At 37.9% G+C, this 14955-nt stretch overlaps 1 protein-coding gene across 1 annotated transcript in view; it reads right to left on the minus strand.

The window, feature by feature from the left end:
* Window positions 1-11501: 11501 nt before the first annotated feature.
* LOC139117060 (acid-sensing ion channel 1A-like) overlaps window positions 11502-14955 on the minus strand; it is a 54340-nt gene continuing 50886 nt past the window's right edge. Inside the window, exon 8 of the mRNA XM_070679895.1 lies at window positions 11502-12585. Coding sequence (XP_070535996.1) covers window positions 12368-12585 — 218 coding nt within the window. The 3' untranslated portion in view covers window positions 11502-12367. The remainder of the gene's footprint in view (window positions 12586-14955) is intronic.

The raw sequence follows: 14955 nt of genomic DNA on the forward strand, positions 1-14955 counted from the left end.
AAAACCCCAGAGAATTTGAATGCAGACTGCTTGTAACCCTTTCACCACCATGGTTTGTCCCAAATCCATTGTTTTCTATGGTAAAGTTGGACCTGTATACAGGGAACTGGGGGTGAAAGGGTTAAAGAAGCTTAATTCCCTGGTCAACATTAGCTGATAAGATTCAGTTTTAGAGGTGACAGGATTTGAAATTGAAATTTGAGAACAAAGATTTTTGTTGTTTATAATGAAATCTTTGTTCTGATGGGAATGTATTCTGATGACAAGTTTGTTGCTCATCGAGATCAGATATTCAAGCTCACTGTTTGTATGTATTTTTTGTAGTCAACCATTTTCTTTTGTAAAATTGAAAGTGAAAATGTATACTATGTTATACTTTGTCTTTCCTGAAGAATAACTTTGGTCATAGCCGAGGTGAAATTACCAGAAATGCGACTAAAAGCTAGATAAAAAAATGATAGTCAGCCGTTAGGTTTGAGAAAACATGCGTCGGCGAACAAAGTACTCTAGTATGTGGTCTGCAAGGCAGGAGCCTAGTTGCCAAATTGTATTTTTGCGAGGAAGCGCCCTCTACGTTCAGAAGTGGCCTTGAATGGTGTATACGTTGTTGCAATAAGCGCGTTGGACGTTCGCATCAAGGCTTGTTCGTTGCAAACATTGCCTTAGCTACATGGAGAAACATTCGCAAGTAGGTCTTCTAGCCATGCAAACACGATCCATCGCACACAATATGTAATTTTACAGTTCAATGAATTTCGGGTATAATAATTAAGTTGTGCAACACCTTAAGGGAGCGTTCAGTTTTTACGGCCTGGGGGGGCCGGCAAAATCTTGTCGCCGGTGTTCAAAAAAATATAGACCCCCCTGCATTTTTTGTGAAAAAAAGATGACCCCCCCTTTGTCAGACGAAAAAAATTGATGACCCCCCCCCCCCCCCTGAAAAATAACCAAAACCCATATGTCAAATTTACCCGCATGGTTTGGATTTGAACTCCGGTACGCGGCGCACTTTATTCGATGCCAGTGCACAAACTTCTCAGCCACATCCATTGAAACGTCTGTTAATTAGGACGACTGTAAGGCAATTTTTAACTTCATTTCCATAGACAACTCATGTCCATGGCATTGTATAAAGTAAACTTTATTGGAGTGGTTCGCCAAAGGCAGCCCTCCGGTTAAGAGGGTCATGGGCCATTACGTAAAGTCAACTTTATTCTAGTGGGCCACCAAAGGTGGCACGCCGGTAAAGAGGGTCGATCATGGCTATTGCATAAAGTAGACTTTACTGGACAGGGCCGCTGAAGGTGCGCGGCCATTACCATTATTCAGTGTGTGATCCCAGGGGTCCCTCAAAAATGTTTCTAATACAAGCCGCGGCTTCAATTGGGAATTTTACGGTAAGATTGCCGTGGGGTATTACATAAAGTCAATTTATTGTAGTGGGCCGCCGCAGGCGGCCCGCCGGTAAAGAGGGTCAATCATGGCCATTGCATGAAGTAAACCTAATTGGAGTGGGCCGCCAAAGGCGTCTGCCCGTTAAGAGGGTCATGGGTAATACATAATGTATATTTATTGTAGTGGGCCGCCGAAGGCGGCCCGCCGGTAAAGAGGGTCAATCATGGCCATTGCATGAAGTAAACCTAATTGGAGTGGGCCGCCAAAGGCGTCTGCCCGTTAAAAGGGTCATGGGTAATACATAATGTATATTTATTGTAGTGGGCCGCCGAAGGCGGCCCGCCGGTAAAGAGGGTCGATCATGGCCATGGCATAAAGTGAACTTTATTGTTGGTATTATGTTTTTGAAAATGTGGTGACCCCCCCTTTCCTACCAGTGAAAAAGCGATGACCCCCCCTTTGCAGATTCCAAAATTATGATGACCCCCCCCTGGATTTTGCCGGCCCCCCCCCCGGCCGTAAAAACTGAACGGTACCTAAATGCGCAAACTTGCGATCCATCAACACTGTGATTGCAATTTTTGCACTTTTTATTATGTATGATTAAAATACCACTCCATCAATAGGAAGTTTTGGCAATTTTCCGATCATAATGTAACTAATGTTTATAGTCAGGAGGCTATTTTGTTCCTAAATTGTGCTTTTGTTACTCGGCTTCGCCTTGTACATTATGTCTTGCAAACTTAAATTTGCTTTCGATTATATCATTGGCCGGGAGGGGGTACATTGTTGCTATTATTTTATAGTTTTGGTAATGCCAGTGAATTTGCACTCTCGCGAGCCAGAGCAATAATTTCCGCTCCGCTGACCTACGCAAAAATCTCTTAACGGGTAGCGCTGAGCTGTTGCCGTAAAGAGGCGCGTGGTTTACGACGATGGTGAATTTGTAGATGTGGAAAACACCTGAGGCCTCAATGAAGCTGGATGATCGGACAGATCACAGGCGACCCAAGTATTACTGAGTTTTTCACACTGTTTTCTCTATCATTTTCTCTTCTTTCTTCATGCTCTGAATGATCGGAATAAATAAAATAAATGGTTTATATAACCTAACCTAACCTAACCTGTGACTCTTTATTTATTTTACACTCCATTACAAGGACGTATATCTCTCATACACACATGCTGTAATTAATTAGTCAACACAACTAATTATGCTAATCCGTGGACTTATCAGAGGTTGGTCAACATCGGAAAGATAGTGATGTTAATGAAAAAGGAGCCCGTTTTAGTAACCATTCCTATCTTTCGCGATGTTGACCAACCCGTAAAATCCCTTATAAGTCCACGGATTAGCATAATTAGTTGTGTTGACTAATTAATTACAGCATGTGTGTATGAGAGATATACGTCCTTGTAATGGAGTGTAAAATAAATAAAGAGTCACAGGTTAGGTTAGGTTAGGTTATATAAACCATTTATTTTATTTATTCCGATCATTCAGAGAATGAAGAAAGAAGAGAAAATGATAGAGAAAACAGTGTGAAAAACTCAGTAATACTTGGGTCGCCTGTGCCCTAAGGACAGATTATCAGTAATAACCGGGGGGGGGGGGTGACGTAACAAAATTCACTGGTATTGACAAAGCTGGTATATAATTTTGGTGTCTTCTTAGGTACTTTCCCACCAAAGCACCCTCGATAAACACTTCTGATAACGGTTATTTTTTTTAATGACGCTTCATGTTGTCTTAGCATCTTGACTTTCTCATCATTTGAAAAATTTGCCTCTTACCTTCACCAAAAAAGCGTCAATTAAACAACTCAGCTGATATTTTCTATTGTGGCGCCCTGACACACCTTTCAGAATATTCATTCAGGAATACCTTTTCTGTGTCATTCTAACCTTGCATATACTTTCACTGAATCTTGCTGACCCGTTTTTCTCTACACAAATGTGCTAGAGTAAGAAGGAGCTGAACCAGATGCCCCAGGGAACTCAAAATTTTCACTGTCAGCTGAAATTGGTAAGTTATAGCTTAGTGTTTTCCTTGGCAGTGTTATTTCCTGAAAACTCATTCGAGGTACGTTATTTGAGCATGCTTGTTCACTTTACCGACCGTAATTAGTTATACACGACGAGGTTTGCATTACAACAAAGCAAATGCATCATGGAGTAGTGTAATTTCATGAAAATTGCTTCAATACTAGTATATAATTAGTCACAGTAGTCATCACCCTCCGACGTTAAAATCAACATTCGACAGCTCTTTTTTTGATATCTCATTATGGTTGAAAAAATATGAAAAAATACTTTAAGGCACTCAAAATGGTGTTAAACTAAAAGCTATTTGGTTCACCGAGATTTACCTCAGATACTTTCAGAAATGCAAATGTCAACTACACAAAACAAGCGAGACTGATAGGGTTGGGAACATCAGACAGATATTTTGTCTACGAAAATTGCCCAAAGAAAAGATGAATGATGGAATGTTTTGTGGAAGGTATCGGGTAGCATCAAATGGTAATAATATAGTTAGATTCTCATCAAAATTAAGATCAATGTATCCCTGGCATTTTTAGCACGTCGTTTTCAATCAGATAGCTGACAGAGAAAACAATTCGAAAATGTCTGGGCACTCAACATCACACCTGTCTTTTTTTTTACATTTCCGAAAGCGTTGAATCCCCAATTTGCTTTACAGTGAAATTCCCAATTTGCTCCATTAATAGCTTTTAAAGGACACCGTGACCTTCGACGGTTGAGTGACCTTGAAGTTTATGCAAATGCGTATGTAAATTGATCAACGAAAGTAACTGAATTGAATTTAAGCAAAAGATCGCTTACTTTATATTTTAATTGAAGTGATTATCAAAGAAGCTGATCGCAAGGGGCGGCTCTGCATGTAGTTTTGGAGAAGATGATAATTTTTTCCACACTAGCACTCCTCTGACTACTTGAAACTAACAAATGCCATTAAGCATTTCAAAACATACAACAGATGGGATATCGAACAGTATAATGAAATCATTAATATCACTCAAACAAACGGAAAGTCAATTAAAATAAGATACTTCCATGTGTTATAAAATTACGTAATTTAATTGTCAATATATTTGGCACAATTTACTCTATCTCTTTTCAATCAAAATGTCTGTGTTTGTTGCGTCTAGCTAGTTATTGCAATTCCCAAAAGGATTGCACCAGTGTGAACGTTCTCCACTAGGGAATCGAAGAAAACCATTAGTCATATTCCATACAGCTCTGTTAGTATTACGGATACGCTGGCAGGTCAATAACTTCAACATCGGCGAAGTCTTTTTGGAATCCGTCTCTGTATCCTGAAAGAAAAAATGTCTATCACGTGTTTGAAGGGATAATTCAGTGATCTATGTAATTCCGGGCAATTCAGTGAGAGAGCGAAATTTCGAAGAGAGTTGAACGGAAACTATGAGATGTGCGAATCACTCTGCACTTTGTATGGTTAGTAAAGAAGAGTCTGCGGCCTCGAGCAGCAGCGGCCTTTACATTTCTTGCGGCAGTGCGCCCTCTATCATCTATTTAGACATTTTTTTCGGTCTCGGGCAACAACAGAATGTTCAACACAAATTATGGATAGACGTGAAAGTTGACGTTGAAATATGTTCGTACATGTTTAGTTAATACACAGGGCTTAACGATGCTATCATTATCATTCAACGTGTTGATTAACATTACAATGTTTTTGCAAGTTTATATATACAATAGGAGCGTAAGGGATCCTAAATCATGACGATTTTATGGTAACTGTTGATCTTGCAGCTGGGGCTAACATTTTGCGTAACGATGATAAATGCTTAAAGCGAGCTTTGCAGTCGTCAGAACTGCGCTCAAAGGTCGTATGGGACCCATACGACCAATGTGAACACTGTATCCAAGGTACGATGGTGATTGATGAAAGTTAAAACATGTCTGTCATAATCTACATCGTAAAAAAGTTAAATTTGCCGCTATGGTGATGAGGTGCATCTGGATATCGTGCACGAAATACATTGTTTGTAAAAAGGAATCTCGCACAGGCGCAGTTCCGACGACTGTTTCCGTTTAATGTGGAGTGAAAGAACCGACCAAAACTATTTGAAACGTGCGATGTGAGCAGTTTGATGCCGTAGACGAGCTCGGGAACAGATACAATTTGTACATAAAGGTGAATAATAGCTCATTTCTGTTCTTGAGAAGGCCATTTTGTGCGAAGCAGATGAGGAAGGCGTGCTGGCACAGGTTGCATCTTTCTATAAAGTTTGAGAATAGTTTGCATTGTGTACAGATTTTCCATTCAACAGAATTTTGCCCCTGTTGGTCCCCTTTATGGTCAAAACACCTTCATCAAGTTCTGTGCCGTTTCTGTATTTCTCCCTTCGGAATGTATTCCTGTATCCAATTTTAAATGTGTCTCCGTTTTAAATGCGTTTTCCGTCTGTCTGTCTGTCTGTCTGTCTGTCTGTCTGTCTGTCTGTCTGTCTGTCTGTCTGTCTGTCAGACTCTGTCTGTGAGTCTGTCTCACGTTCTCACTCTCTCTTCTCCCTCTGATCATGTTTGTCTTCATTGATATAACCCAATGTAACAGACAATACTCTGTTGCTAGAGCACTTTCTGTCTTTCTGCATTATCTTTGTAATCTGAAGACTGACATTATGCTTCGGAGCAACAGACAATTTCACAAAACACACAAAAGAACTGAAAAAATAACAAAAATGTTCGACGAGCTATTGGTACTTCAGACAGTTTTTACAGTACCTATACTAAACCATTGATAACACCAAATTGTGCGACCAACCAGCATGTCATCTCAGTGTCCTCTCAATTGGAAGATGAACTCGTCAAGACAGAACAGTATATTTTAATGGTAAGATGTTCCCTTTTGTCCAATACACTCAACAAATATATAGCAACACAATCAAGACTGTACCGGTTTTTCAATGTTTGTTTGCTTAATTTAAGCTTGCCACAATCGATTTTTAAACAACAGCATTTACTTGCTCGGCATGACTAAACTGTATACCAAAAAAGCGCCAGGAAGTAGACATACTTTCCGATCAAAGTCCCGTACACCTTGCAAAAACAAGAGATAGATTATTTGCTTCTATTTATGACAGTTTTCTGACGAATACAGTAAGTTTGATTCAGAAAAAGTGAAACATTTTAATCAAAAGTTTAAAATGTATTATTTATACTAAAGATGAGATAAACTTAATTATTTGCTCTGAGATATATGTAGGTTGCTAAAAATCCTCTCAAAATGTGAAGTTACATTTATTGCTGTACTACTGCATCTACTTGCATGGCGTTTCATCATTTTGAGGAAGAGTGCACAGTCACCTGTGGTCTTATCCGCTCTGCATCTATGCGCCCCGTAGACGGCGTGTGTACATATGCCTGCTTCTTCTCAGGCATATGTACACACGTCTACGGTGCGCATAGACGCAGAGCGGAATAGACCACAGGTGTCTGTGAAGAGTGTAATAACAAGACAAGTCTGAAACTAAAGGTAATTTGCCTGTATACATTTTCCATTGGTCGTTTTCGGCCTTTCAAGTACCCGGCTGTCAACCTTTGCTGCTTTTTTTTAATGACAGCACGTTTGCGGTAAAGTTTATTTCTCACAAGCACACACTGCCGCCAATACTAACAGTGACCCATACAGAGATGTATGTACACTCAACTGATGCATAGAATGGTCAATCGACCGCCGCTGTCTTTTCATAGGTCATACTTGAGAGAATGGCTTTACGAAAGAAATGTTTTCTTTCCGATTCCGTGTAACGTTAGATTGGCCCCAGTCACTTGGTTTGTCTCGTCTCGTCAGAGTAGGGCAAGGCGTTCAACCCATTATCTAAGCACCTCCTACACATAGCCCTACAGTTTGCTGAAGTGTATTTCTCCAATTTCTTCTGTTTTTTATTTATACGCCAAAAGACTTGGCGCAAGTGTAGTGTAATGTCTCTGTCCGATTGGCCCCCAAAACAAGAAAAACACATACAAAACACAAACAAACAAAACATCAAGAAACAAATAAAAAAATGGAGTCACCCTCGATTTTCTCAATTTTGAAGTCTTTTAGTACTACAATTTTTCCCACCAAAATTTTAGTGCAACATTTTACGAATTTTTATGATTTATTCCGTAATTTTTTGATAATTTTGAAACACATGGACATCACATTTCATCTGCTACAGTTTTATCAAAATTTAGGCAAAAATCTGAAAAAAAATTGACTGAGATATATTTTTTTAATGGCAACAAAAATGGACCTTTGCGCTCAAATGGTTAAAAGACCTCGCCTGCCCGCCCGATATTCTCTTTCGTTACCATTAATTGTGCTCTTCCCAAATATAAATGACAACTACAGCTACAGTCGATGATGTACCAATGCAGAGGATAATTACTTTTGGTTTTCGATTGATAGCAAAATTTGCCTACTAAATTCCAGTCCGTTACCCGCTGATTTTCGTTCATTGTTCGACGTCTTTAACTGATTAATAGACTGCCGGTTGAACTTTGATATGTTGTCGTTTCATCTCCCCAATTAATATCCCATTAATATTAGGGACTATATCTAATGAGGACAGTCTGAGTTACCCTAGTTTCCATCACAGTCTTTCAGAATGTTGAAAAGGTTTGTAATAGAGACATAAAATAACAAGTGAGTCATGAGGGTAAACATGTATAAGGCTTAAATTATCAGATTATAAGTAATCAATTAGTGAATTCGATGACATGAGAGCAATCTACATTCGCACCATCATTTGTGTATTTCAAGACAACATACTCGTAATCACATATAATTTAACGTTGAAAGGGGCAAGAGTGCAGAACAGTTTCTAATCGAGACTACTCCACGTCGCTCATACCCTTGACCTTGGAAATTTTGCCTTTGGAAGACATGGATTGCGATGATCAGCTTTTCACAAAATTTGATGACAAACATCGGTCAAAAATTTTGGAGAAACTTACATGCCATCATCGGAAGGGAATGTGAGCTGAACTTGACAGGGTTAATTACTGTCTAATAAGGAAGGAATTTGGAGAATTTACTATCAATACCTAGTCACAGTTATGGGAGGTAGATGCCATGTTACTCAATGTTTTTATTGAGGCTAGCAGCCCAAGAGACACCAATTGAAGCATTTGAGCGATCAAAAGTTTGTCGATTCAAACATTCTTCCATTTGAACCATTTTAAAGGCTGTCCTTTAGCATACTAAAGTGGACACCTTTCATACAGGATGTGAAATCAGCATGCTCTCTCTAGATCTATAGCAAGGCCAAAACTAAAATAAAACAACACAAATAACTCAAACACGTGCCACATAATGTATGCTTGTTCTTCAGTGTATCTCTGCAGAAACAAAAACATAGAAAACAAACGTGCGGATTGAATGGGAAGTTCTTTCTGTATTTGCTTGCTGTGACGCTGAGAAAACAGCACAATATTGTAAAATCATGGGTTATGTTCGATTATGCGACAAACCTGACTCGGCTACACCTGGCTGACTTTAACCCTTCCATAACCCATTTTCAGGCAAAAATGCCCGACTTCCCTATAAAAACAATTGGGATAAACAAAACTGTATTAAGGAAAGAGGAGCTGAATTTTTGAACTGAGTCAAAATCACTTCTTTTGGAATATGTATTTCACGTAATCAAAACCAAGGCCACATGAACACCGAGTGTGGCTCTGGTCAAAACAATGAAACCTGATAAAACTTATAAGCCACACTAAGGCTGTGTTATCAATGAATACAGTATTTCTGGTATTTTTCAAGCATTTTGTTGTTTCGCGACAAAAATTAAAGTCATTTATTAACATGGTTTGATTGATCATGATTTGCAAAACCTCATTCAGGTTTTCCTTGATGATCGAATGTTGTCACTGTCATTCGATTATTATTTTTTTCTCCTAAAATGCCATCACAAAGCTTTAGATTTTAGGGTAACACGTCATGACACCAAATAAAGTGATGTTTACTGATTTAACCCAGAGTCTTGTACACGGTACATAACCGTTGTACTTCACATCGTGGTGTCACGCTGTTTTACAGGCACAAGGATGTTTAGCAAACGTGAATTCCGAGCAACTTGTGGCGACTTTTGATGGACTTTAATAAAGCGTAGTTACACAAACATCTAAACAAGCTTTATACCGCCTGCTTTTACTGCGACCGGAGGAATCAAAGCGCTATGACTGACAAATCATTTCCGCAAAGGGAAATATTTTAGTTATCTTGGGTTCACATGTTTAAACACTTACACTACTGCCTATCAATGTGCAATAACATTATACGGTGACCGAATATGATATTTCCAAAGAATTATTTTTCGTATGTGCGTTACTTGTTAAGATGGCCATTAAATAGTGATTTTAAGCTTAAAACGACAACATCTATATCGACATTTGATAAAGGTACAGTATTCTTTTAATATTACACGTCGCATGTCTTTTATGATGAAAGGTAACTTTCACGACTAGAGGCCTAGGCTCCGAAGCATCTGAGTATTGATATCCATGTATGCAGAGAGAGAGAGAGAGAGAGAGAGAGAGAGAGAGAGAGAGAGAGGGCGTATAATATTTTTACAGTTTGTTTTGAAAACTGTAACACATTTGATATTAGAATGGTCATCTTATGCCCCACTACATTTTCAGTGTGACTTCAGCAAGCTCCGTAGAACGCCGTAACCGATGAATGATTCATAACTTTGAATAAAATACGACAACACAATCTGAACACGATTTCGCGCATTCTTCATTCTGTCCCATAGCGATTTGTCGAATTATCTATTATTCAAATAAATGTGCCAGGAACCTTTTGGTTCAAGGACAGTAATTTTAGTCATTACAGCAAATCATACAGATCATTATAAAGTAGGAATGTTACATATTCTGAGCATGCTCAGATTAAACTAAAAATATTTCATCCATAGAAGTGAAGCTCGACTAAGATTATAGGCTTGAAACCCTAAAATTTGTCCTGAAGGGTAATTAAATGAAATAGTACCTTTTTGCAATTTCCATAATGCCGACGAAAGGTCTATGACGTGTTACAACTATCTGCTGATAGGATATAATTTGGTCCTTCACGTTATCGACATCCACCTGGCCTTTGTGTTCAATAAACTATGCATTTTGGATGCAGCTTTAATCATCTTTCAACCTTGAATAGATTTAAAGTAATACTCGCCTCAAAATTTAAAGACTTAAACTTTTGCCCAAAGTTTCTTTGAAAAAACTTTACACCACTCCTTTTCGAAAGCCAGAATGAAAATCTGGAGTCACAATGCCAAATTTGCCATTACATATTTCCCGACAATTGTAATTGTAAACACTGAGTCTGAATATCTGTCCCCGAGGTGCATTCTACCTTGAACCCTTTTCCTGCCAGACAGTATCACTTCCCCATCAGCCAAGTCAGTAAAAAGCGGTATTGAGCCAAAACATGACGTATTTTCACCCACTTGGCTCGATCAAGTTTACAGTATTTATGTTTTCAACAGCTTTCAAATGTACAGTATTATGTTAAAATACACCATATGGAATATGTTGTGTTTTATTAACTTGGTGAGGTCACGGTGGAACATATTGGACGGGAGACGAAACTTTTTCAGGAGTAATCAGCGATAATTGATATTCAAATTTCAAAAAGACGCCGTTCTCACGATTTTGAAAAAAAAATCGATTTTCACAAAGAGGACAGCGAAAAATTTATATAGTCCTCAGGTTCGAAATGAGTCGACACAAATCTATATAATCCAAGATGCGAGGTATATGAATATTCCACATTGATAAGGAATCATTTGCATAACATTTCAATACCGAAATGATCATGCTGATTCATATAATTTGCATAAATGAATACCAATATACCTCGCATCTTGCACAAATCATGCAGTATCATAAGTTGTATGATCAGATTTTGAGAATCCGAAACTCTGAAGATATTTCCCCCGGGTCGACCTTCCGTTTAATATAGCAACATCGAATATACAATCATGTAGGGAACTTTGTAAGAAACCATTGCACAGAAGGTCAACAAAATGAAAAACAAAAATCTCCGGCAAAACTTCCCACTATTCATGCAAAGGAAAATAGAATAAATAAGTTTTATTCAGGAACTTAAGTATATTTACATCATTTCGGTGATTAGCAAACTCTGTGGAAAGTATTGGATCTAAACTACCACAAGCTGTATATATACAAGCTTTACATCAGCATCCATGAAGTTGAGCAAAATTCAGTATGGCCAGGAAAATGGACAAAACCAGGTGGTGATCTAGCAAAAAGGAGTCTAAATTCTTACGTATTCTACGCTAAACTGTAAAAGGAAGAAAGTTGTTGCTATTTTAACGAGTATTTGGTCAAACTTTGTTCAAAGTCATCTTCGAAAAACGTTTTTGTAATAATATTTATGAAATTTCATCAAGATTTGCCAACTTTTGAAGATCGGGTACTTGTTAAGTCACAAATGCCCCCTTGCATTTCACCCGTTGCCGTTTTCCACAGATTCTGTTGGGATGTCAAGGATCACCGAACTAGTTTACTCGACATCTTGTATGTCAGACAACTGTACCACGCGTCATGGCGTAGGAAAGTGATAAATTGGTTCTCAGCGTTCCGCAACAGCTCAAAGCTTAGCCGCTGTCGCCAGACTGGCCCGGTGAAACGAAGCATGTTAGCGGCTCGTGTTCGCAGGCAGCGCGGGAATACAAACAGGCCGGTATTGGCGCTGCCAGTCAAAATTTCGTACAAGGGTATGAAATGTTCAACTGAGACGATTTCACAGTCATGCTGTACTATCATTAACTGTACAAATGAATAACATATTATGACAAGATCTGTTGCATACTATCTTGCTGTGTCTTTGTAGTACGACCGTTCCAGATCTAGAGTCAATGGCACTACAAAAAGTTCATACGTTGGTGTGCGGGGCCCCAGTCTGTCACACCGTGGTATTCCGCACGGGATGTGACCCTTGCCAATGCTGGACCGATAACGGGGTGTTGACGTCCTTATCCTCACCGCGGTACGTTCTTTTGGGTTTCTTGGGCGCCATGGGTCTGAAGCAGTGGATGCACTCGTCCACGAAATATTCAATAATCTGAATCAAAGTCAGTATGCTGGCTCCAAGGAAGAGACCCATGTTACCGCCCAGTTGTCCTGTCAAAATAAATAAATAAATAAATATTATATAAAATTTCATCCTGCGCCCTGTGTCCGAAGATTGCAAAAACGCATGAAACTTAAGCAACAGATTATTTATTTGTATTAAGGGACTGGACACAAATTACAGGGGGGGGTGGGCCGGTGTTTTTTGGGGGTGGGTCACCATTTTTCGCGCAAGCATTTTTGAAGGGTCATAAAATTTTGTGCAAGCCTATGGGGGAGGGTCACCTTTTTTCATGCATCAAAGCTGAAATTGCATGTGCACGTTATGGAATACTGAAAAAAGAAAAAATACCTCCTGGCACTTTCATTTTCTGCCATTACCATTATCGGCGCGCCCTTCGGGCGCAAATTTCAGGTATAATAAACAATGTATTGATGATCAAAGCAGCCACATTGATTTAAGTTGTCATGATTTCTACTTATTCAACACTATTGTGCATAACTGTCCCCTATAATGACTCTTTCAATAACAATTTGGGAGATTACTTATTTGACATCATTCTCCCATTGACAATACATTGGGTATAGGTCGGTGTCAAACGTTCATGTCTCTGTATGTACATTTTTTTTAATTTTTTGAGGACATTGACATAATACAAACTGTTCAGAATAGTGCATAGTGTCATCAATAACAACTGGAAGCTTCAGGTCGAACAACTTTTGAATAACAATTTAGGATCAGATAACCTATGAGTTATTTGTAGTTTCCTCATAGCCTACAATGTATAGTGAATCAACATTTTGGTGAAATTCTAAAATCAAATTTCTGGCACAACCATTGACTTGAAACCACTCTAGTCTAATCATGAATATTAATACTAATAATTAGGTGTACATACATGCACAGGTTTACCAAGTTTTGTATTGGAAAAAAATTATTCATAGTTTCATCATAGACTGCCATGTATAGTCAATGGACATTTCAGTGAAATTCCAAAATCAAATTTCTTGCACACCCATTGACTTGAAACTACTCTAGTCTAATCATGAACATTAATACCAATAATCAAGTGTACATAAATGCACAGATTTTCCTATTTTTGTATTGGAAAAAAATTATTCATAGTTTCATCATAGACTGCCATGTATAGTAAATCGACATTTAAGTGATATGCCAAAATCAAATTTCTTGCACAACCATTGACTTGAAACCACTGTAGTCTAATCATAAATATTAATACTAATAATTAGGTGTACATAAATGCACAGGTTTACCAAGTTTTGTATTGGAAAAAAATTATTCATAGTTTCATCATAGACTGCCATGTATAGTCAATGGACATTTCAGTGAAATTCCAAAATCAAATTTCTTGCACACCCATTGTCTTGAAACTACTCTAGTCTAATCATGAACATTAATACCAATAATCAAGTGTACATAAATGCACAGATTTTCCTATTTTTGTATCGGAAAAAAATTATTCATAGTTTCATCATAGACTGCCATGTTAAGTGATATGCCAAAATCAAATTTTTTGCACAACCATTGACTTGAAACCACTCTAGTGTAATCATGAACATTATTACCAATAATTGAGTGTACATAGATGCACAGATTTACCTATTTTTGTATTGGAAAAACATTATTCATAGGGTTTCGCCATAGACTGCCATGTATAGTGAATCAACATTTCACTGAAATTCCAAAATCAAATTTCTTGCACACACATGGACTTGTAATCACTCTAGTCTAATCAAGAACATAAATATCAATAATCAAGCATACATAAATAAACAGATTTGCCAAGTTTTGTATTTAAAAAAAATTATTCATAGTTTCTTCATAGACTACAATGTATAATGGATCCACATTTCACTGAGCGAAATTCCAAAAACAAAGTTTTTTATATTGTACACAGATGCACATTTTACCACCCACTTCTAATCAAGCACAATTATGTCAATTATTCAGGGTCCATATATGCACAAATAGTGCAAATTTTTAATTCTGAAAATCTTTTGACAGTTTTGTCATAGACTCCCATGTATAGTTTTGTCATAGACTCCCATGTATAGTGAATCAACATTTTGACAGAAATTCCAAAATCAAATATCTTGTTCACATGTGCACTTGTAAACAACCCATGCTAATCAAGTATATCTATATCAGTTATTAAACATCTGTATATGAACAGATATAGCTAGTTTTATACTGGAAAATACACATTCGTAGTTTTCTTATAGTCGACTACATGTATAGTGAATCAACATTATCGATAAAATCTAAAAATTACATTTTTTGTACAGGCATGCACTTTTTACCTGCCACTTCAAGCAAAGTACATTTACATGAATAACACACATATGATTTGATATTTTTTGGACAACGCGTTATATCGGCCACATTTTGCCTTCCTTTCG

This window comes from Ptychodera flava, chromosome 18 (assembly GCF_041260155.1).
Source record: "Ptychodera flava strain L36383 chromosome 18, AS_Pfla_20210202, whole genome shotgun sequence".
Lineage (NCBI taxonomy): Eukaryota > Metazoa > Hemichordata > Enteropneusta > Ptychoderidae > Ptychodera > Ptychodera flava.